This window comes from Rhineura floridana, chromosome 12 (genome assembly GCF_030035675.1).
Source record: "Rhineura floridana isolate rRhiFlo1 chromosome 12, rRhiFlo1.hap2, whole genome shotgun sequence".
Lineage (NCBI taxonomy): Eukaryota > Metazoa > Chordata > Lepidosauria > Squamata > Rhineuridae > Rhineura > Rhineura floridana.
The window spans coordinates 45712798-45736923 of NC_084491.1; the positions used below are offsets into that span (position 1 = coordinate 45712798).

General features: G+C 52.1%; 1 protein-coding gene across 2 annotated transcripts; it reads left to right on the plus strand.

Moving 5' to 3' along the window:
• On the plus strand, nucleotides 1–23092 carry TMPRSS13 (transmembrane serine protease 13). Of its 2 annotated transcripts, XM_061592607.1 has the most exons (13): nucleotides 1–507; nucleotides 11261–11444; nucleotides 12121–12231; nucleotides 14721–14843; nucleotides 15041–15170; nucleotides 15411–15503; nucleotides 18307–18350; nucleotides 18758–18917; nucleotides 19549–19724; nucleotides 19849–19947; nucleotides 20098–20240; nucleotides 20709–20861; nucleotides 21355–23092. In XM_061592607.1, the coding sequence occupies exons 1-13, from the start codon at nucleotides 487–489 to the stop codon at nucleotides 21367–21369; spliced, it is 1452 nt and encodes a 483-aa protein (XP_061448591.1). In that variant the 5' UTR covers nucleotides 1–486; the 3' UTR covers nucleotides 21370–23092. The 2 variants fall into 2 exon arrangements, with proteins under 2 accessions (XP_061448591.1, XP_061448592.1); XM_061592608.1 differs by lacking the exon at nucleotides 14721–14843.
• The last annotated feature ends 1034 nt before the right edge of the window (nucleotides 23093–24126 follow it).

Here is a 24126-nt window from a genome sequence, read left to right on the forward strand (position 1 = left end):
AGGCAGAGCCATCTCCTCCTGTGTGCTTGCCTGATGACCTCCTGTGGGTGGGGCTCCCCAATACTGCCTGCCTGCCTGTGAAGGAGGCTTCTTCAGGTCCATGCTCAGGCAGGCATCAGGCTTGTAGAAAGGACCACTTCTCTTCACCACAAGGGAGCTATCCCAGTGGGGCTCCTCAGGACACCTGAAGGGTGACACCTTCCAACTGCGTTCAAGAAACTGGCAGGAAAGCAACAGCGCTTCAGGTTGGCCCAGTTTCTTCCATGGATTGCAACTGTGGTTGCCACACAGGTAGCAGGGAGTGTGCCAGACAGGCAGACAGGCTGGCTGGCTGGCTGGACTAGGACTCCCCACTTGGCAGTTGCCACACTGTTGCATTGGCTGAGTTCTGTAGCCCTACAGTGAGCAGGAAGGCAGCCCTCTGAAACGTGCTGTGCGCACTGGGGACATGGAGTGACCCAGAACTCCTGGAGGAGAGAAGAGGCCATGGGAGCGAGGCCCTCGCTGGTAAGTCAGAAAGTAGGAGCCTTGCTGTCTTGGGGATGGGTGGGGTGGACTATCTGGTGGGAATCTGATTGAAATGGGGTAATGGGGTGGAGGGGAGAGAGATGGATTGCAGCCTGGTCCTGGGAACTCAGCTAGGCAAGCAGAACTCAGTTGTGCCCCAAAATGTTGTCCTGGGATGACTCTGGCAGTTGTGAAGCTCTTCTTCCTAACCTTAAACCTCTGCCTGCTTCCCTGACCAAAGCCCTTGGCTCCTCCTCCTGTCCTGGGGAGAGGCTGAGCCACTGTCCCGCTTTCTGCATCCTGGGACCCTTTCAGACCGTTAAAACCTGCCAGCCCAGAAGGCAAAGCAGCCTGATCTCCTCAGACCCTTTGCATGTTTGGTCAACACACAGGGACTGTTTTTTCTTCCTGGAGCTGAATAGTTGGCTGCGGCTGTCCTCATTGTCCTGGTTGCTGGCCCAAATGCAGGTTGCACACCTTGTGGTGACTGTCCTGGGACTGGTGCTCTTTGCATGTGATTCAGGACAGCTGCAAAGAGAACCAAGGAGAAGCAGGATCCTGGGAGGGGGGCCTGACCCAATGCGTGCCCTGCGTAAAGGGCCAGGTGCAACTGCAGCACCCGCATTGCTCACAGATCCTCCGCTCCCAATTAGACCAAAAGGTCAGGGCCAAAGAACTCACTCCCCTTTTTCTGGTGTGATCAGGAGTGCAAGTAATTCACACACATTTCATGAGGGGTTAGCAGCTGAGCTACGGGGTGTGTGGGAGTGCGCTTGCACATATACAGTCATGCGAAACTCAGTGGAAGCCTCTGCACCGTGTTTCAGTTAGAATCTCTCTATGACTGGCCCACAGATCCTCAGCCTCAAAAGCCAACAGAGGCTTAAACATAGATGTACATTTAGGTAATATTGGCCAAGGCTCTGCCAAAGGTCTTTGGAAGCTGTGCTGGAAGTCAGAAGTCAGATTCTGTGGGTTACAGCAGGTCTCATGCCCCCTGGACAAAATCAGAAAGGTTTGCCTATGCTTCATTTGCCTCAATGAACTATTTCATCCTGAAGAAACAGGCAGGCTTTTGTGCTCTCTCTCTCTCTCTCTCTCTCTCTCTCTCTCCTTCAATAGGGCCAAACTAACATGTGCATTTGGGCCAAGAGGTCCATGACAGTGGAGATTTGTGACTGTCTCCTGAAAATTTAATTATTCTTTAAAAGCAGTAATGGGGGGGGTGCAAATTGAATTGGAGTAGTGACATTGCAGTGTGTTAAACCTTCCCCTCACACCTATTTCAGAATCTACTCCCCCTCACAGCAGGGCTTTTGCAGAAGGGAGGCGATGCAGATCCAGTTAATGAGGTTGTTAGTGAAACAGAGGGAGAGAATTTGCTTCCTGGTTGTGACACGCTGATGGCCCAGCAGCATTCCAGGGCCCAGGAAGACATCTCTGTGTTTAGGAATATGCCAGGCCCTGGAACTAGGAACAGCAAGTCTCAAGCCCTGCTGGCAACCTCCGCCACCACAGCTGCTGAATTTGGGGTGGTGTATGTGTGTGTGTGTGTGCAGCCCATATTCTCCTGTCTTTGGAAGTCAGATGACAATAGAGGGTCAGTTGGGTGCCACTGACTGACTTAAATATTCCCAGATGTGCTTCCTCTCAGTCTGGGCATCTTCACTCTGAGGGTTCATCCATACTTCCATTTTATCTGTCATGTTAGCCCCTTGTGTCTCCATTCTTTCACCCTCATCCACATGGCGTTCTCTGTCAGATGTCCAAGCTGGATTTAGAAAGGGAAGAGGTGACTGGTGGCCCTTCATACTCTTTTCTGCAAAAGATGAAAGAACGGGTCAAGTACCAACTCCTTTTAAAATAATATGGCTAAGTTAACATTCTCCTTAGACTCCATAACTGTGTATTTCAATGGAAAATGGAAGATGTTGAATAGGTGGGAAGAGGTGCCACAGCATCTGATTGTCCTGATGCTCAACCTATACTCTGGACAAGAGGCTATTCTAAGGACACAATGTGGAGAAACCTACTGATTCCCCATCGGAAAGAGTGTGAGGCAGGGGTGTATTTCATCACCCTATTTATTTAATCTATATGCAGAAAGTGGGTTTGGACCAAGATGAAGGAGGTGTGAAAACTGGAGGGAGAGATATGAATAATTTAAGATATACAGATGATACCATACTGCTAGCAGAAACCAGTAATGATCTGAAACAAATGCTGATGAAAGTTAAAGAGAAAAGCACAAAAGCAAGACTACAGCTGAATGTCAAGAAGACTAGAGTAATGACAACAGAAGATATATGTAACTTAAAAGCTGATAATGAGGACATTGAACTTGTCAGGGATTCAATACCTCGGCACAGTCATTAACCAAAATGGAGACAACAGTCAAGAAATCAGAAGAAGGCTAGGATTGGTGAGGGCAGCTATGAGAGAACTAGAAAAGATCCTCAAATGCAAAGATGTGTTACTGAACACTAAAGTCAGGATCATTCAGACCATGGTATTCCCAATCTCTATGTATGGATGTGAACGCTGGACAGTAAAAAAAGCAGATAAGAGAAAAATAAACTCATTTGAAATGTGGTGTTGAAGGAGAGTTTTGTGAATACCATGGACTGCGAAAAAGACAAATAATTGTGTGTTAGAACAAATTAAACCAGAACTATCACTAGAAGTTAAAATGATGAAACTGAGGTTATCATACTTTGGACACATCATGAGAAGACCTGATTCACTAGAAAAGACAACAATGCTGGGAAAAAGAGAAGAGAGTAGAAAAAGAGGAAGGCCGAACAAGAGATGGATTGATTCCATAACGGAAGCCACAGACCTGAACTTACAATATCTGAACAGGGTGGTTTACAACAGATGATACCGGAGGTTGCTGATTCAAAGGGTCACTATAAGTTGTAATTGACTTGAAGGCACATAATACACACACACAAATCTAGAGTTTCCCCACCCAGCAATAATTTATTTATTTATTTATTGCATTTGTATAATGCCCATAGCCGAAGCTCAAATATACAAATTTAAAAACACATTTTTAAAAAGCAATTTAAAAACACATGCTAAAATGCCTGGGAGAAGAGGAAAGTTTTGACCTGGCGCCGAAAAGATAAGAGTGTTAGCGCTAGGTGCACCTCATCAGAAAGATCATTCCATAATTTGGGGGCCACCACTGAGAAGGCCCTCTCCCTTGTTGCCATCCTTCCAGCTTCCCTCTGAGTAGGCACCCAGAGGAGGGCCTTGGATGTTGAGCATAGTGTACGGGTGGGTTCATGTCAGGAGAGGCGGTCCATCAAGTATTGTGGTCCTAAGCCATGTAAGGCTTTATAGGTTAAAACCAGCACCTTGAATCGAGCTCGGAAACATACAGGCAGCCAAGGCAAGTGGGCTAGAATCAATTTTATATGTTCGAACCATCTGGTCCCTGTTACCAATCTGGTGGCTGCATTTTGCACAAGCAGTTTCCGAACCGTCTTCCAAGGCAGCCCCACGAAGAGTGCATTGCAGTAATCTAACTTGGAGGTTACCGGAGCATGGACAATTCTGTGTAGGGAAACTCCAGATTTAGTTAGGAGAGAGCCAGTGTGGCATATTGGTTAGAGTGTCGAACTGGGACCTGGGAGACCAGGGTACAAATCCCCGCTCAGCCATGAAGCTCACTGGGTGACATTGGGCCAGTCACTGTCTCTCAGCCTAACCTGCCTCACTGTCAGGCCCAGGATGTGACTCAGGAACCAGACCAACGGCTGTAGTTAATTCGTGTTTTATTAGGGTAATGTCCAAACAAAGACTGTGTTTTCTCATGAAGCAATACAGGGATACAGGTCCTGCGGCATTGGGAGAAAGTTGACAGAGCAAGGGACTTCTTCCCGCCTGTTCTTTAAGAAGGGGCCAAACGGGCGCGCAATCTTTCACTCCTCCTTAACTGCCCCTCAGGTACTGCCCACCTTCCCCCCCTTCTCTCCTGTCTTTTCAGCTGTCTGCGTGTGCGCGGTGAGGGGGGAAGCATCACCCCCTCCTCTTCTGAAGTTTCCGATTCCAGGATGGGGGATAGGGGAGGAGCTGATGGTAAACTGCCTCCCCGCTTTTCGGCTGTGAGCAGCCCTCCCTCTTTCCCCTCTTGCTCTGAGCCTGAAAGAGGGGGAGGCGTGAGAATGTCCAGGGAGGGCTCAGGCTCCCTGTTGCTAAGCGACCTTATCACTGGCAGTTCCTCTGTTTCGTCTTCGCTCCAAAGGGGGGAAGTTCCTCCCCCTTCCCTCTGCCATCCATCCGAATACTCTTCTCCCAACTCTCCGGGATCCAGCTCCCCGGGATTGGGACCCCAGCTCTGCCTTCCGACACCATCCCCCCTCCCAGGCTGTGCCCCCCTCCCCTTGTCTGGCTTGGGACGGTGGGGAAAACGTTGATGGAAAAGTTTTACCAATTCTGGAGCATGCACATCAGCTGCATCTTCCCATGATCTGTCAGCCACCCCATAGCCTTTCCAGTGAATCAAGTACTGCAGCTTGTGGCGTCTGATCCTGGAATCTAAGATCTCCTCAACTTCAAACTCAAGCTGCTCATTTACCAGGAGTGGAGCTCCGGGAGGTTCCTCCGGCCGTAACTCACTGGGAGGGGCGGCTTTCGTTAAGAGGGATCGATGGAACACAGGATGTATTTTAAACGTGTCAGGCAGCTTCAGTCGGTACGCCACGGGATTGATTTGAGTTTCTATTTCGAAAGGACCCACCCTCTTGTCTTGTAATTTTCTACATTTGCCCGGCATCTGGAGGAAGCGGGTGGACAGCCATACCTGGTCTCCCGGTTGAAGGGGGGGCCTTCCTTCCTGTGCAGGTCAGCAACTCGCTTGTACTCCGTTTTGGCTTCGTTTAACTGCTGTTTCAGTGTCTGTTGCGCCGCTTGCAATTCCTTAAGGAAGTTCTCAGCTGCCGGTACCAGCATTCCTTCTGAGCTGCTTGGAAAGACTTTAGGATGGAATCCATAATTAGCGAAGAACGGGGTTTGTTGAGTGCTGGAGTGCAGAGAATTGTTGTAGGCGAACTCTGCAAAATGCAAATATGATACCCAGTCAGTCTGTTGATAGGACACATAACTTCGTAAATATCTTTCCAAAACGGCGTTCAAGCATTCCGTCTGCCCATCTGTCTGGGGGTGATGGGCGGAGGAGAGTTTTAATTCCGTCTGCAACTGTTTCCACATTGCTCTCCAAAATTTGGCTGTGAACTGAGTTCCTCGGTCTGAGACTACACTGTTTGGCAATCCATGCAGCCGGTAGACTTCTTTTATGAATAACTTGGCCGTTTCTTTAGCCTCTAAGGCCCCTGCACAAGGAAGAAAGTGTGCCATTTTGGTAAGTAGATCCACCACTACTAAGATGGCTGTCATTCCTTGGGACTTGGGTAGATCAGTTATAAAATCCATGGAGAGGTCCTTCCAGGGTTTGTGTGGGACAGGCAACGGTTGTGACAGTCCTGCTGGTGTCCCTGTTTGTGTTTTTGTCTGCAGACAGACAGAGCAGGACTTTACATAACTCTCAATATCCCGACGCATTTTATGCCACCAGAAGTCCTTGGCCACGTTCTGAATGGTCTTGTAAATCCCAAAGTGTCCCGCTGTGATGGAATCATGACACTGGCGTAGGATTCTGAGCCTTAATTCCCCTTCTGGCACATATCTGGCGGTTTTGAACAGTGAAAGGTTACTTCTGAGTCTTGACCTTGTCCCGTCTCCTGCTGATATTTTAGCATGTCTGCATCTTCTTGTTGTGCCTTTTTGAGTTCCTCTTCCCATGAAGGCTGGCATACTCCCAACGTTAATTTCTCTGGCGGGATTACGTACTGAGGCTGGTCCTCGGATTCACTTTCTTTGTATTGTGGCTGTCTGGATAAGGCATCCGCTCTCTGGTTTTTGGCTTGGGCATGGTAAGTAATCTGGAAGTTAAACCTAGTGAAAAACTGGGACCATCTTATCTGTCTCTGGTTCAGCTTTCTGGTGGTTTGGAGGCTTTCAAGATTCTTGTGGTCGGAGCGCACTTCAATTCGATGAGAGGTCCCCTCTAGGTATTGTCTCCAGTTTTCAAAAGAGTCCTTGATGGCCAGCAGCTCCTTCTCCCAAACTGCGTAGTTCTTCTCTGCAGGCTTTAACTTCCGAGAGAAGTACGCACAGGGGTGCAGCTCCTTCCCTTCTTGGTCTAATTGTAGCAGGACCCCCCCGATGGCAAAATCTGAAGCATCTGCTTCCACTACGAAAGGGCAGCTCGGATCAGCAAAGCGCAGAATGGGCTCAGTAGCAAACCTTCTCTTCAGCTCCTCAAAGGCCTCGGTGGCGTTCTCTGTCCATTGAAACTTCTTCTTCCCCCTTAAACAGTCAGTCAGAGGAGCTGTTAATTTGGAAAACCCTGGAATGAACTTTCTGTAATAATTGGCAAACCCCAAAAACCGTTGTACATCCTTTTTGGTGACAGGTTGGCCCCAGTCCAATATGCAGCTTACTTTCCCTGGGTCCATCTCCACGCCTTCCGCTGAGATTCGATATCCAAGGAAGTCTAGAGACTTGAGGTCAAATCCACATTTCTCTAATTTAGCATACAGGTGATTTTCTCTCAGTCTCTTCAACACCGTCTTCACATGCTGGTCGTGGTCTTCCTGGTTCTTTGAGAACACCAGGATATCATCTAAGTAACAGATTACATACGTGTCCAACAAGTCTCTAAACATGTCGTTCATGAATTTTTGAAAAATTCCTGGATTTCCACAAAGCCCGAACGGCATGACCAGGTATTCATACTGTCCGTAAGCGGTCAAGAATCCTGTTTTCCATTCATCTCCCTCCTTCATTCTGATCAGATTGTACGCTCCTCTCAAATCCAACTTCATGAAGATTTTTGCAGAGCGCAGTCGGTCCAGCAACTCTGAGATCAGGGGCAGCGGGTAGCTGTTGGGGATGGTGATCTGGTTCAATGTGCGATAGTCATTACAGGGTCTGAGTTCCCCCCCTCTTCGTTTTCACAAACAATAGTGGCGCTCCAGCAGGGGATTGTGAGGGGCGTATGAATCCTCACCTCAGGTTTTTATCCAGGAATTCCTTCAGGGCCTCCCTCTCATTCTCTGTGAGAGAGTAGATTCTCCCTGATGGGATGCTGGCTCCTGGCACTAGGTCAATCGCACAGTCGTAAGGGCGGTGGGGGGGGTAAAGTCTCTGCCTCTTTTTCATCAAACACATCTTTGAATTCTTCATACTTTGGCGGCAGGGTCACTTGCTCGATCTCTTGCACTGCCCCCACTAGGGTGTCTTGATTCCTTCAGGTTGACAGTTCTCCTGGCAATACTGTGAGGTGAACCACACCACCGCCTCCTTCCAACTTATTTTGGGTTCATGCTTTGCTAGCCAGGGCATTCCCAGAATCACCTCAAAGTTCGAGAGATCTGACACGTATAGCGAAATGAACTCTTCGTGCCCAGGGATTTGAAGTTTCACTTCCTCCGTGGCTTGTATCACCCCTCCTGACTTCAGGGGTCTCCCATCGATAGTCTCCACAGCTAGGGGAGCATCCAGTTTCCACCGGGAAATTCCATGACGCTTGACTAACTTTTCATCAATAAAATTTGTGGAGGCTCCACTGTCAATTAAGGCAGTGGAATTAAACACCACTCCTCTGGAAGTTGTAATCCGAATAAGCAAGACCAACACCCCCTTTGAGGGAGGTTGGATCGTTGGGGGGCCTTTATACAACGCTGCCCCCAGTCCACCGGCCTGCACGTGGACTGGGTGTCCTAGTTTCCCGACGGCTCGGCTTTCCCCCCTTTCAGTCCACAGTCTCTGGCCACATGGCCCGGCTTTGAACAATAAAAGCATAAACGTTCCCGGCGTCGTCTTTCCTTTTCTTCTTCCGACAGTCTTGGCCTAGCCCCTCCCTGTCCCTCAGTTGCATTACCTGCCATCCCTGCAGTGGGAAGGGTCTTGTTGCGGGATGCCGAGGCTGAGTATCTCGGGACCTCCTGCTTCCTTTCCAGGCGCCTTCCTTCCATCCGGTGATCTATCTGTAGGCATAGCCGGATGAGCCCTGGTAGGTCAGCGGGGGGGGAGGTCCTGGCCAACTCATCCAGGATTTCAGCATTTAATCCACTCCGGTACATAAACATCAGGGCGGCGTCATTGTAACCAGTTTCCTGGGACAGAATTTTAAAAGCGTTAGTGTACTCGGAAACAGTCCCTTTAGCTTGCTTCAGAGCGCCTAGTTGCCGCGCTACTGTTTCAGCCCTTTGCGGGTCTTGAAACATCTCGGTCATCTCCTGTATAAATCCTCTGTACCTTCCTAAGACAGTATCCTTTCTCACGAGATACGGAGTCACCCATTTTGCAGCTTCTCCCTCCAGGAGGCTAATCACGAAAGCTACTTTAGCCCCATCGTCTGGAAATTCCGTGTGCCTGACATCCAGATATAACTCACATTGAGCCACGAAGGTTGCCAACTGATCACTTTGTCCCGCGTATTTTGGGGGCAATCCAATGGGAACCTTTACTACGGCAGCTGGAGGGGCTGTTCGCATCTGGTCTATCGTGGCCTTCAAGGTTTGATTATCCGTCTTCAGCGCCTTGACTGCTGCTAGCAGGGCTTGAACATCCGTCTGCAAATCAGCTACCTTAGTCCTCAAGAGTTCCACTTCTTCCGTCTCAGAAGTGGGGTTCGTCCCCCCCGCTGCTCCCTTTGACATCTTGTCCCAGTCAAGTGAAGAGAGCGTTGAGGGTGATTTAGGTGGCTCTGTCAAGCTGTCAGGCCCAGGATGTGACTCAGGAACCAGACCAACGGCTGTAGTTAATTCGTGTTTTATTAGGGTAATGTCCAAACAAAGACTGTGTTTTCTCATGAAGCAATACAGGGATACAGGTCCTGCGGCATTGGGAGAAAGTTGACAGAGCAAGGGACTTCTTCCCGCCTGTTCTTTAAGAAGGGGCCAAACGGGCGCGCAATCTTTCACTCCTCCTTAACTGCCCCTCAGGTACTGCCCACCTTCCCCCCCTTCTCTCCTATCTTTTCAGCTGTCTGCGTGTGCGCGGTGAGGGGGGAAGCATCACCCCCTCCTCTTCTGAAGTTTCCGATTCCAGGATGGGGGATAGGGGAGGGGCTGATGGTAAACTGCCTCCCCGCTTTTCGGCTGTGAGCAGCCCTCCCTCTTTCCCCTCTTGCTCTGAGCCTGAAAGAGGGGGAGGCGTGAGAATGTCCAGGGAGGGCTCAGGCTCCCCATTGCTAAGCGACCTTATCACTGGCAGTTCCTCTGTTTCGTCTTCGCTCCAAAGGGGGGAAGTTCCTCCCCCTTCCCTCTGCCATCCATCCGAATACTCTTCCCCCAACTCTCTGGGATCCAGCTCCCCGGGATTGGGACCCCAGCTCTGCCTTCCGACACTCACAGGATTGTTGTGAGGATAAATTTGGGAGGTGGTGAACCATGTTTGTATGCCACTTCGAGCTCTTTGGAGGAAAGTTAGGATATAAATGTAATAAATAAATAATAAAATTGGAGAAGGCAGCAGCTGGCGGAGAATGTCATATGGACAAGTGTGAATCAATGGAGATGCAAGGGGCTGACATGACTGATAAAATGGATGTGTGGATGAACCTTCAGGGTCCTTGTCCTGTGCTAGCAGACAGCCTGACTTTGGGCTCCTCCAGGTGACCTGTATGTGGAGCATTCACCCTGATTCACTTGCAGGGCATTGTACCTCTTCCAGTTAGTCATTCTTTCATCCTACATTTATCAATGAGTTTCCCTGTCACATTCCAAACTGCAAAAAGTCTGATCCTTTTTAAAAAGTGGATTTGTTGCACTTGGGTGACAGAGCCCTTTAATCTACTCTAACTGTGCAAACCTGAAGTTCTGGCATGCTTTTGAATCCCTTCCACCAACTAGTGAGAGTATGGAGGATCCCAGCAGGCTTCCTGCCCAAGAGACTCACATGCCTTTGTGCCCACAAGGAAGACAGCAGTAAGCAGATTAAATGAATCAGCTCTTGGCCATCCCAGAAGTATTCCCGAAGCAGAGGCGGGGACAGCACTTCTGTTCCAGGGTGGGCAGCAGGGTGCATGAACTGGAGCACCCAAGTACCTTCTTGATTGCTCAAGCAGATAGTTAGCAATGATTGACCCAAGGACCAACATTAAAACCGTGGAGCCTCATTGAAGGGAGCAATCTGAGTAACTTAAACATGTGCACACATATGCACAGGCCCGCAGGCAGGCACACGACTCCCAAAATACTGCAGGGTTGGGTTTTTTTGTAAAGATGCCCCGTGTCTCCATCCCCCAAGAGGAATCCAAGAAGGCATTTCTTAATGGCCCTGGGCAGCCCAGACCCCTGGCTGATGGAGGCATCTCGGCTTGGATGCTTCTGCAGCCTTGAAGGTCAGACCCACTGAAAGGGGCACAGCATGAGGTTTCTCCAGGGCTGCTGCTGAACTTTTAGAGCTGCTAGGAACAGAGGAAGTGGCCTTATACTGAGCCAGACCACTGGTCCGTCTGGCTCAGTGTTCTCTACACTAACTGGCAGGGGCTCTCTGGGGGCTTCAGGCAGGAGTCTCTCCCAGCCCTACCTGGGGATGCCGTTGGGGACTGAACCAGGGACCTTCTGCATGCAACGAATGTGTGCTACTACTGAGCATTGTTGGCTGTTGGCTCCCTCAGAGGAAGATCCACTATTTCTGGTGCCATTTCTTCAGCTTCAACCTTCTTTACCCACAGAGAAGTCTGTCCCCACATCATGGGAACCTGAGCCCCAGCTTCCCCTGTATCTCACCAGCTGCCCTGCCCAACCCCGCCCAACCTTCCCCATCAGAAGAGACCGTCCAAGGAGTTGCCTTCAGACCCTGCACGACAGAGTCCAGACTGGCTCCTGTGCCCTGCATGGCTCGTGGGAGTTCAAGGGGTAAGATGGGGTAGGGGGAGTGAATACACCCAGTGGGAGCTCCTGCTGCAGGTGGAAGTGGGGGAGTCTGGATGGAAGATTCCAGGCAGGACTGGCAGAGTCAAGAGCATCTGCACCATCCAAGTGGCTGCTTGGGGGGGGGGAGAAGTGTTGCCCCCCTGTTGCCACCTGCCCCCCTTCTTCACTCCCATATCTGGGGCAGAGCCAGTTGCCAGGCCGGACCTTCAAAACAGAGAGCTTCCCAGAGCTGGGGCAACTAGACTGGAGAACCTTCTCTGACAGGGTCAACCTAAATTTTAGCCAAATCATCCCTCTGGGAACATTTAAAAAACAACTGAGGGAGCTGTCACAAAAAGGCAGTCAAGGCCCCTTTGGCTTCCCCCCAGTCATCTGATCACTGTGTCCATCCTGGACAGCATGCTGGGAACGCGGGAACGCTGTTGCTCTCATGTCCTGTCAGCAGATGCCCAACACAGGCTCCTGGTTGACCACTGAGAGACACTGGAGGATGCCGGATGACATGGCCCCCCTTTGCCCCAGTCCAGCTCCTGAAGAGCTCTGCGTTATGCTTTTTTTTGTATGTGTGTGGTGGGGGTGGAGGTCAGATCTTCTCTGGCCTCCTTAAGGTCTGCTCCTGAGCAACCAAACTGGCTTTCATCTTCTCTCCCCCAAACAGCTTCCTCCACTCCGACCTTCAAAGCATCCTGGGGGATGGGTCACAAGAGGACGGCCCTGATTTCCTGCCTCTTGGTCCTCATTGCTCTGCTGGTTGCTCTCATCTTGCTGTGTGAGTACCTCTTCTTCTCCAGTTTGTTGCTTAGAAGGTAGGGTGGGATGGGGAGGGGAAGGTCTCTGATGTTCCTTCAGCCCTGTGAATGTACATCCTGCTGAAAGAAATAGTGGCTCTCATACAGTGCACGCCAAGACAGAGAAGCCTTGCTCGGTGGAAAATTATTGTGTTTTTATATCTTTTCTTTGCACAATCAGGTTGGTTGAGGGAAAATAATATATGTAATCCTAAACTTTTGGGTGAATGGTGTTTTTGGGATATACGGTGCGCTCCTCTTTCCAGGCCCCCAAAGAGCTTGGTTTGGTCCAACATCCCCCAGCCTGGTGCTCCCACCTGAGCCTTTGGACTATGAGCTGTAGTCTGAAATATCTGGCGTGTGCCAAATTGGGAAACACTGCTTTGGTTTATGCCTGAGGAAATGGCCGGCAGGCCCCTGGCTTGGGGTGTGGGGTACAGAAGCTTTCCTTCCTCCTCAGCTAGGGGTGTGTGGGAGGGACTGACTAATCACAGGGTAGCAAGGAGGGACTGATCCAGACCAACTGAGGTGTCCTTGTGGCATTGTCAGAAGGCACACCCTCCCCCTCCCCCTCTTGCCTTCCTTCTGCCACAGGGCAGGAATCACGGCTTATGGCCATGGTGGCCTGTAGGCTTCTTTTGCCTGTTTGAAAGAGCTTTGGGGGGAGGGGGTCTTGCTGTCCCTTACACCTGGGCATGTGTTCTTTTTCATTCTTCTTTGCTCACTCTCACAAGTTATGATTTTAAACAAGAACGTGGTTCAACAGAACCCCCACTGATGCCAGGCAAATGAATACAAGTGACTTGGTGTAACTGGGTGCCCCATTTGTCAGGATTCTGACTGTGCCAAGCCTGGCTGAGAATTCCCCGCCCAGCTTTAGCTATGACCTTATTCCATGGCTCTTCCCTTTCCTTGGAAACTTGGCTGAGAGCCCACATTGCCTCACAAGGACATACAGCCTGGGGTTGTCTGGAAATGATTGTCCTCTCTCTTCTGGTTTTGGAGCCAAACATTGGGGAGGAGAGGGGAGGCAGTAAAGCAGCTGCCTTTCCTTGGTGCTCCCCTCTCACTGCACATACCACACAACACCACACAGCTCTTCCAAAAGAGGCAAGTGCAGCGCTAAGGCGACCCACCCTTGTGGGGATTGCGCATCTGATTTTTTAAAAAAGCAGGATTTTCTGCAGTCTGAAAAAATGGGAGAAGCACAAGGCAAGCCCAGAGAACCTCCACTGTGGGAGTCTGAGAGCAGGATGATGGCCCCCTTTGGCCTGATCCAGCAGCCAGGCTCTTCTTAGTGACCTTTTGATGATGATGTCATGCAGATGTCCTGTAAAAAAAGAGAGAAAGCAAGAAGAAAAAGAAAGAGAATGTGGCCATTGAATGGTCAACATCTAATGTGGAAGCACCTTGCATGTCCTATGGCTTGCAAGGGATCACCCTGCTCACTTTGGCCTCAGCTCTGTGTGTGTGCATGTGGGGGGGCACTGTCCTCCCCCCAGGAGACAGACCTCCTCCTCCGGGGACAGGGAGGACAGCTCCACTGGCAAGAAAGACGTTGCAAAGAAGGACACTGGAACATCACCCATAGAAACTAAGCCAAGCCAACCTCCAAGTGTGGCTCAGCTCAAAGAACATTCAGTGGGAATTGCAAGTGATACAAAGTACAGCCATGCTACGGGGTGTGGGGGCTGCAGCAGACTTTCCTTTGGCTGGGGACTGTGGTAGGATATGAGGAGGGGGCACCTCATATGAACATAGGAAGAGCCTGGCTGCTGGATCAGTTCAAAGGCTCATCTAGTCCAGCATCCTGTTCCCATGTAGCCAACCAGATGCCTCTTCTGGGAAGCCCAAGCAGGACCCGGGTGCAAGAGCTGTCTGTTCACCTTTGATTCCCAGCCACTGGTATTCAGAGACAGGCTGCAAGCACAGCATATCCACTGTGGCTAGTAGCGACAGATAACCTTATCCTCCTTTAACTTGTCTAATTATCTTTAAAAGCCATCTAACGCTTGTTGGAGGGAATTACAAAGTTTAACTGTGCTGTGTGAAATACTTTCTTTTGTCTGACCTCCTGCCTTCAAATGCTGGCTGCTGATCAGGACGCTCTCTCTCGCTCTCGCTCTCCGTGTGTGTGTGTGTGTGTGAGAGAGAGAGGGAGACCTGCTGACCTCTTTCAACTGAGGCACCAAGTAAAGGAGCCCTTTCTGGATTTTTGGGACCAAGCACAACTTTTCCCCTTAGCAATTCACCCCCAGTGATGTCTGTACAAGAACTGGGGGGGGGGCGGTTGTCGTGGGCGTTTATGGGGAGCAGGAGGAGCAGGGGGAGGACATGCAGCCTGTTATTCCCGGCCAGTCGCTTCCGCCACCCAGCCGCGCCCTGGAAGCCCTAGAGGAAGAGCGGGCCCCTGGGCGGTGGGGCGACGCGGCGCCTTCTCCCCTCTCACGCAGCAGCTCTCCCTTCGCAGTCTTGTTCTGGCGTTCAAAGACCGACATCGTGTACAAGGAGCCGGCCGAGAGCTGCGGAGACCGCGCCGTGCGCTGTGATGGGGTCGCCGACTGTTCCCAAGGGAGCGATGAGCTGGACTGCGGTAGCGCTTCCGACGGGACGGGCGGGCGTGCGTGCTGGGCATCGGGCAGGTCTTGTGCTGGCCTTGGGGAGCGGGGCAGGGCGGATCTTCCTCTGGCGAGCCAGTGGGGTGGGCGACGGCCCCCGCCACCGACTTCCCGAGGAGGGGAGGGCCGGGTCTCCCTCGCCCCCCTCACTCGCCGCTCTCCCGCTTCGCAGTGCGCTTCGGCTGGAACCGGTCCTTGCTCCAGGTCTACTCGGGGGTCCAGAAGCAGTGGCTGCCGGTGTGCAGCACCGACTGGACGGAGGACTTCTCCAGAAAGACTTGCCGGCAGCTCGGATTCCTCAAGTAAGTCCTGCGCGGGACAAGCCAGAGGCCTCCTTTACGGGCGTGGCGGGAGGGCACAACTGGGGGTGAGTCCGCTCTGCGGCCCCCTTCCACTGACCCTGGGGCACCCGCCCCTCCGGGACTGCCTCTGTCGGGGCCGGTAGCTGGTTAGGACGAACACGTCCGGGGGCTCCTCCACGAAGGCTGGGGCCCGGAAATCCCGTCCTCGCGATAACCGCGCCCCCTCTCTCTCGCTGCCAGCGCCTCCCAAACGGAGTTCGTCCCCCTGACTTTCTCCGGGCCAAGCCTCGCCGCCGGAGCGATGCACGCCACCATCCAGCAGAGCCTCAACAGGTCAGGGGGCGAGGGGGGTCCACTGGTGCGGGAGGGGCTGGGGGACGACGGGGAAGGGCTCTCCCCTCCCGCCAGCGGGATTCTGGGAGGGGCAGCAGCCCCTGGGCGAGCTTGGTGAGCTGTTTGCGGCCCCATCTGCACTCTACATTTCCAGCCGGATGATGCCGCTTTGAACAGGCATGGCAACTGCCCTTTGTTAGGAGCTCTTCCCAGTTGCCCTCACAGAGCTACAATTCCCAGGGTGCTTTACAGTCAATCCCTCTTCCCAGGGAACTCTGGGAACTGTAGTTCTGTGAGGGGAATAGGGGTATCTTAACAAACTACAGTTCCCAGGATTCTTTGGGGAAAGAGTGGTATGATAGTGCAGGTGGGGCCACTGATGACAAAGGAGTTTTCTGCAGGCAGCAACTCCTGATCCATTTTATCCTTGCAGCGACTCTGTGGGGAGGGAATTCCATAACTTAGGGGCTGCCACAGAGAATGCCTTCTCCCACTTCTGAGGGTGGTGGAACCACCAAAAGGGCCTCCACTGCTGATCTTCACCCAAAAAAGTCTGTAGAAAAGGAGGCTGTCTCTGAGACATTGGGGGCCTAAGTCGTTTAGGGCTTTAAACACTAATGTGAGCACCTTGAATTGGGCCCCCAAATGAACTGGCTGCCAGTTTTAGACCAGGAGTTATATGACATCTAAAAGCAACCCCGGCCAGTAATCTGGCCGCTGCATTTTGGACCAGTTGAAGTTTCCACGTCATCTTCAAGGGCAGCCCCACGTAGAGCACATTGCAATAATCCAGTCTGGATATTACCAGACCATCAAGTACAACAGCCAAATCATTTCTGTCCCAAAAGGGTTGTAGCTGGAGATAGGTACTCCTAGCCATTGATGACACCATGGCAGAGAGTTGATTCTGGGCCTCCTATATGTGGACTTCTCTGGACTTGGCATTCGCTTTGCCCTTTGTAGGGTGGATGTGGGGCTCCACTGACCATTCCCCACTCCTGGTGCTAGGTCCAGCCCAGGACTTTTTGTTGCCTGAGGCAGAGGCTAAGGTGCCAGGCCTCCTCCACTTCCACATACAGAAGCCGACCAAACTGGGAGTTGCCTCTTACTTCGACCCTGCAGGGGAGACCAAGCCCTCCACTTAGGGGGTGCAGGGCTGGCCACATGGCACGCACAGCTCTGTCCTCCACCCCCTCTCTGCCATTCCTCAGGGTCTGCTGCTGAGGCACCTGCCTCACTGTACCTAATATTGAGGCCAGTCCCACTGTTGCCCTAAGAAGTATCCCAGGTGAGAGCTAGAGTGTGTGTCACTACTCCTGGTTTTCTTTGTTTGATAGTCTCCTAGTTTGATGTTCCCTGCAACAACCTCTTCTGTATTTCTTTGTTTTTGAGAGGTGCATCATAGAATCGTAGAATTGTAGAGTTGGAAGGGGCCTATAAGGCCATCAGGTCCAACCCCCTGCTCAGTGCAGGAATCCAACTTAAAGCATCCCCAACAGGTGGCTCTCCAGCTGCCTCTTGTATGCCTCCAGTGTTGAAGAGCCCACCACCTCCCTAGGTCATTGGTTCCATTGTCATACCACTTGAACAGGAAAAACTTCCTTCCTGATGTTCAGTCAAGATCTGGCTTCCAGTAATTTGAGTCCCTTTATTCCATGTCCTGCACTCTGGGATGACCGAGAAGAGATCCTGGCCCTCCTCTGTGTGACCACATTTCAAGTGCTTGAAAAGTGCTTCCCTCAGTCTTCTCAAGGCTAAACATGCCCATTTCTTTCAGTCTCTCCTCATATATACTCTTGTGTAACATTTGCAGATTTTTTAAACAGGTGTGTGTTTGTACACACAAGAAATTATGCTGCTGAATTTTTATGTCAAAAATTCCTTCAGATTTGTGTGTCTTTCTGGCTAGATTAGAAAAAAAAAGTTTGTTAACTGAAGCTGTGAATTTCACAAGATCAGTTTACCATGTGCTTTCTGACAATCTGCCATCTGTTATGCAAAATTATTAAAGGCATTACTTTTCTTTAAGGAACAAAATTCCTTACATCAAAGGAGCTGTGAGAGATGAGAATTTTCACACCTTAGAACGTGTGAATTCCAGGACATAAATTAACAATTAACTGTGTTGTAGACCCATCCTCAAGGCTGTTTCCACAGTGGAGGGCCTTTGTTCCCTAGAGGCTTTTTATAGTGCCCCTTTGAACTGTAAGGAGGATGGCTGGTGACCCTTAACTCTAGTAAGGTCTGAGTTAAGAGACAGAGAGCCAGTGGGGGCAGTGAATACAGTGTTGAGCTTTGAAAAGGGAAATGGTTCAAATCCTCACTCAGCCAAGAGGGCCTTGGGCAATTCTCTCTCTCTCTCTCTCTCCCCCCCCCCCTCTCTCTCTGTGATTAATCTGTTGGGAGGACAAAATGGTGGTGGAGGAACCCATCTGACCCGGGAGGAACTTTTCTTTCTCTGTGGACTTGACTCTTGTCTGGGTGCTCTGCTTGAATCACTGAGTCTCTGGCCCTCTAGCACAGGACTGGAGATCCCTTTTCACACTTTTCCTAGCCAAGGTGCCTTATTCTGGGCACTTGGCTGCCCCAAAAACCCTTGTGTGGTTTGTGAGTTCAAGAGGATGGTGGTCCTTCCTGGCACCTCCAGGTCCAAATTAGGTGCCTGGCTGGCTTCTGGGAGTGGGGTTTTCTGGAGACATGATGCTCCGCCTGGTCCCCTTGGCCAGGGGGGTGATGGGTTGGCTCTGTGTCCTGCTGTGTCCTGCCTCACAAGCCTAACTGTCTGTTTCCATCTCTCCTAAAGCTCACAGTGTGGCACTGGAAAATATGTTTCCCTCCGATGTACAAGTAAGGAGACTGTACTGCGATGGGGGGGACTCTCATGGGCCTCGCACTGTTTCCATTGCTGTACCATTGCCGAAGGGATTGGTCTGTGGGCTACTCCAAAATGACCCACCTCTGACCGTATGTTGTCCAGGCCCCTCGCTGTGCTGAAGCATGGTGGCCCTGGCACAGCAGAGCATGGGGAGGAAGGGAAGCCTCCCAGGAGGAGGGCGGGGGAGGCTGCAACTCAGCATAGGGTGAGGGCTTGAGGGGAAGGGGTCGAAGGAGGCTTGGCTGGAGAAATGGAGCCATGCCATGCCAGTGACAGATTTTGGCAAGGCATATTCTGGGCACAGGGTCTCCCAGGGTGGTGGTGGAAGTCTCCTCTACCTGCCTCTCCAGAGCTACTTGACGGCCTTCTCTCCCGGTAGGCTGTGGGCAAAGGATATCCGGCCGCATTGTTGGTGGCAATGACACATCAGCCAGCAAATGGCCTTGGCAAGTGAGCCTTCAATATGGGACAACTCACATCTGTGGCGGGACCATCATCGATCCTCAGTGGGTGCTCACCGCCGCTCACTGCTTCTTCATGTAAGTGGCACCTCTGGCTGAGCCTTGGAGCTGCAGGGGGAAATCCACCCTCTGGATTTCTGCTGGGGCTGCAAGTTGTCCTGAAGTATATCAAGTCTGGATGGAGAATGAGATCTAAACTGTGGAGGCTGAACAGTCCTAAGAATAGTTGGAAGGAACGTTGAGGGGGGGAGGTCATATAATCTGACCCCTCATCCATGTTGCCTACTCAACCTTTTCGTGCAATTCTGCAAGGAAGGAGATGGCACAGTGTTCCCTGGACAGCTCAACATCCCACCGCTCTCCTCCTTGGCCCATCACAGTTTGCCTATGGCCGCCTCCCCCCTGCAACCCCTCCCAATAGCTGCAGCAGCCTCTGCCATGTTCTTTCTGTTAGGGGTAAGGCTAGCAACAGTCAGCCCCACTCCTCTCTCTCTGACACCCTTAAAGCAGCTGGGCCATTTTATTTCTGCTGCTGTCTTAAACGAGAGCACTTCACATGAGCAGGCACCCAGTCCTGATCCACAGCAAGCACCCCTCCACTCACACTCACACACGCATAATCTGTCACACACGACTTGCTCTCTGCACCTTGGGCCAAAGCAGAAGCGCCTGCCATAACCTGTGGCCTTTCATTCTTTGAGACTCTCAGGAACAGCGTGAAAATCCTGGACGAGTGGAAGGTCTATGCTGGAGCCTCTGACCTCAAGCGCCTGGCTACGGAGGGCATCCCAGTTTCCCACATCATCATCAATGCCAACTACAGTGATGAGCATGACGACTATGACATTGCGCTGATGAAACTCTCTAGGCCTTTGGCCCTCTCAGGTGACGCTCCCTGGCTAGCCCCAGCCACACCCCATGCTCTTTCTCCTGTTGCTGCTGCAGTACCTGGGTGAAGCAAGCCCAGCACCTTCCCCTCAAGGGGAAATAATTTCTCTTCTTGCTGCAGCTCAGGTCCGCCCAGCCTGCCTCCCCATGTCTGGCCAGACATTCCTTCCTGGGAGGACGTGCTTCATCACGGGCTTTGGCAAGATAAATGAGAACGAAGGTAAGATGAGGTGGGAGATCTTGGGCCAAGTGCAACGGCAGAAAGGATGGGGAGCCCCCGAGCTGCCTGCACACAAAGCGCCCCCAAACTCCTGCTCTCTGTGTGTGCCCAGGGAGGCTCCTCCCTCTCATCACGGCTTCCCGGTTTCAGAGAATACGTCACCAAAGCTGCGGGAGGCAGAGGTGAAAATCATTGACTACAGACTCTGCAACAGCCAGCATGTCTATGACAGCTACCTGACCCCACGGATGATGTGTGCTGGGTATTTGAGGGGAGGCAGAGACTCTTGCCAGGTGAGATTGGCATTTTGCTAGAAGCAGCAAGGGTGGGGGAAGAGAGAAGTGATTTCAGGAGTAAATATGAGCCCCCCTCCCCAGGTGGTGATCTCTCCTGTCCTCTTCGCACTGAAGTCATGGCCCAGGTTCCAAATGCCCAGGGACTGAGGGGGATGTTCTGAACATCAAGCAGAGTGTTTTACCAAAGGAATCTCTGTGGGAATGGAGGACTCAACAAATAGCAAACAAAACTTTGGGAATAGTGATCAGTTTGCTCAACTACCAAAAGGAGAGTTTCCAGGGCCCACATCTAAACTCTTGGCCTGCAGCTGAGATTCCACCTTTCTGGGGCTTCATGGGCTCACAAGCCCCACTGGCCAGCAGTCCTTGGAAGGCCCAGAGGCCAGGTGCCTTCTGCTCTACCCCTCTCCAGCCTCCATCATGTGCATCTTCCACACTGCCTCACTGCCATTGTCTCTGTTCCAGGGTGACAGTGGTGGCCCCCTGGTCTGCCAGGACAGCAACCATTGGTACCTGGCTGGTGTAACCAGCTGGGGGACTGGCTGTGGCCAGAGGAACAAGCCAGGTGTCTACACTCAGGTCACAAAGCTGCTTAGTTGGATTTACAGCAAAATGGAGGTAAGGGGGTGTTCCAAGAGCCTGTGCGTGGCTGGCTTCCTTCCGTTGGGAGACTTGTGGGGGAGGGTAGAGTCCTGGCTGCAGAGGGAAGGTGCCGGAAATGGTTGCCAGATGTTTCTTCCACTGCTGGGAATAGATCAGAGGTTAGACCAGTTGCTCGTGGGCCATCCAACATGCTACATTCTGACAGAGGGGGAGGGAGGGAGGGAAGTGGGTTCTTGATTCCTTGTAACTCCTGTGCCATGTATTATGGGGACAGGTCTGAAATAGAAGGGGATGTGGAGAATGACTTTGCCACTCCTTTTGGCGATTGAAGGAAACATTCAGAAAATTGCATTGGCCCCTGAGTGCATCTTCCTGAAGGAAGCATTCTTTGAAATTCAGAAGCTTCTGCATTCCAGTATCAGCAAAGGCTGGTCTCGCAACAGATGCCTCTTTCCCTGTCTCGAATCTCTTTTTCCCATTCTAAGCCTGTGTGTTCCTTCCATTCCAGAGCCAGACTGACTGAGAAAAGGAGAGCTCCCTCCACCCTCCAGTGCTGCATTTGCGTTCCTGTGGGGGGCTTTCATGGAGGCTGGCCTGATGCACTTTCCTGCACTGGAGCCTTCTGGATGACGACCGTGCGGCAAAGGACAACCGTTCTTTCCTTGCCCCCCGCACAGCCTTCTGGCACATTTGGGCTGCTGTTGCCGTTGCTGTCACTGGGTCCTGGACTCTTGCTTGTGGGTCCTGGACTCTTGCTTGTGGGTCCTGGACTCTTGCTTGTGCTGCCAGGGACTGATTCAGCTGCTGAGCATCCTGGAGCAGAGGAGTGGGGGGGGCAGGGAAGAGACTTTGCTCTTTGGTGGAGATGATTCTGTTCCCCAGAGAAGCAAGTGAACTCAAGACTAGAACTGGGATCAGGTTACATTGGCCAGAAGGAAGCTGGCCACCTTCTCAGTGCTGAAGGTTGCCCATTTGTGCTGTTTGGACCAGGAGTGGATCAGCGAGGGCTTCCTCTTTGAAATGGGGCCCCTTTTGCCTTTTAAGGCCACTTTGGCAGCATCACAGATCCTTGGAAGTTGGGGCCACCCTCTGAGCCCTCCCCCATGGGAAGAACTTCAGCAGCCAGCTAAGAAAGGCAGCAGCTTCAGCTGTCTCCATCCCTCCCCCTCTGGGGAACTGGGTCCCATCTGTCTCTCTGGATAGAGGAACTGATAGTGCACCCCAGTCCCCCCAGTTGTGGTGCTCAGTTCTGGGACCAGCCTCTGCCCTGCATTTCTCCCCCATCCTGCCAAGCACTTCACCCCAGGAAGAGGAGCTGCCTCCTTGGCTGGCCCAGTGGCTTCCTGTGGGGCAACCCTATTTGCAAAGTGAAGTGTTAGCATTGGACTGCCTGATATTCAGGCCATGGCCCCACCCTGAGGCCTCAGATGGAGCCCTTTCCTCAGCTTGCACCTTCTGTACGTGAAGCAGGAGGTCGACCAACTCCGTGGTGGCCCCTCCCTTTGAGGCAGGCTAGGAAACTGCCCTCTTGTGGGGCAGAGAGTTTCTTATCTGTGTCTGCTGCCAGTGGACAAGGGCCCAGCCCCCATTTGGCTCCTGGCAAGAGGGCTGTTCTACCATTTCCGTGCCAAAGTCGATGGGGCTCTTCCAGCAGGAATGGGCACAGCTGGTGTGTGGCGAGCTTCCCTTTGTGAGGGGGAGATGTGAAGAGGAGCCGGCCTGAGCAGTGCGCCTGCCACAAGGCAGTGGGGGTGTCAGCGCTCAGTGGGGGCTCCTCAGACTAGAGGTAAAGATGCCCCCTCCCCCCTCAATAAATCTTCAGAGTTGTTTAAAGAACCTCATCAGTGTCTGAATTCCCCCTGGGGACGCATTGGTTCTGTGGCGTATACACATTTCAACATGGTTGGGCCATTATGTCTTCTGAGATCACATTTCTGTAGCTCCAAGCTCAGACTTTTTCAGGTGTTTGGGGGAAAGGAGGTACGTGGTGATTTTCTTGTGCATCAAGGCCAGCACTGAGGGCTTGCCAGGGCGCATCTGGATGCTGGCAAGCAGAGCTTGATGAGTAGCACCTGCATCTGGCAATCAGAGGTAGATCTCCTGACTGTGGATGCTCCACTTCATTGTCATGGGAAACGGCCATTGACAGACCTCTCCTCCTCCTCCTCCTCAGATCTGCCTGGTCCTTTTTTAAAGCTACCCAAGCTGGTGATTGTTGCTACATGGTGTGATAATGAATTATATTATTATGTGCAGTTTGAAGCAATACTTTTTTTGGTCTGTCCTAAATCTACGGTCAAATTAATTTCACTGCATAAACCCGACTTCTCGGGCTTTACCTTCTGGTCCCCCTGCAGGAGGGCAGGCAGGAAGAGCCCACAGCCTCAGTCTGGCAGCCCCTCACCCAGATGGAGCTTTCTTGCTGCCTCCTGCAGAAGCTGAACAAACTCCCCTCTTGGCTCCTACAGACCTTTTCCCAGCAGGATTCTTAGGGCTTAGAAGCCCTCAAGCATTCCTCCTTCAGGCAAACAGAGAGACTTAATTTTGATAAAAGAAGCAGGGCAGAAGGCACAGGATTAAGGCGCTCAACACCCAAGGCAATCAAGGGGTTGGCCGCTGTTTTTGCCCACTGAATGGGCTGTAGGCCTCCATGTGTTCTTGGGCTTCAGCTGCACCCCCTGCCTGGCCAAGGGCCTGGGAGGATGAGCCTTAACAGCAAGGGCAGGTTCCCTGCTGGTGGTGGGGCCTGGGGGCAAAACTTCAGATGACCAGGCGCCCTGGGGCCCCACCTCCTCTTTGATGCAGACAGATCAGCCCCTCCAAAGAGAGAGAGCGCTCACGGGGAGTTGGCCAGCGAGCCGCTTCTGCCCCAGCGATGCCCCAGGACTTGCACTAGTCCACAAAGGCCACAGTATTGCCGCCAACAGAGCCCATCCGTTCAAGAATCCAGGCTTCTTGAGCAAGCAACAGTGGGCACAGGGGCTTTGGCTCGGCCCTCGGCAACCTCTGAAGCACCTTCGGCGGTCAGCTTAGCTCAACTCAGGGTGGCTGCTGGCAGCGGTGATGTGAGGGCAAAGGAGGGCAAGGTGGTGGCTTCCCTCGAGGGGAGGAAGTGGAGGGAATTGCACCACCTCATGGGAAACCAAGGGGCGCTGCTGGAGACCTTTAGTAGCAAGACTCACTTCCCGGCGCCTAAGAGCCGACCAGCGCTTCCAGCGGTTACAGCCACGTCCTGGCAAGCCCCCCGCTGATGCTGCTGCCCCCTGTAGCCAGCAGGCAG

What these genes read in the sequence shown, in the direction of transcription:
- TMPRSS13 (XM_061592607.1), top strand. Translation starts at nt 487, where the DNA reads ATGGGAGCGAGGCCCTCGCTG. An exon ending in GGCTCGTGGGAGTTCAAGGG is followed by an intron (nt 11,445 to 12,120) that starts GTAAGATGGGGT and finishes TCCCCCAAACAG; the next exon opens with CTTCCTCCACTCCGACCTTC. An exon ending in GAGGCAGAGACTCTTGCCAG is followed by an intron (nt 20,241 to 20,708) that starts GTGAGATTGGCA and finishes TCTCTGTTCCAG; the next exon opens with GGTGACAGTGGTGGCCCCCT.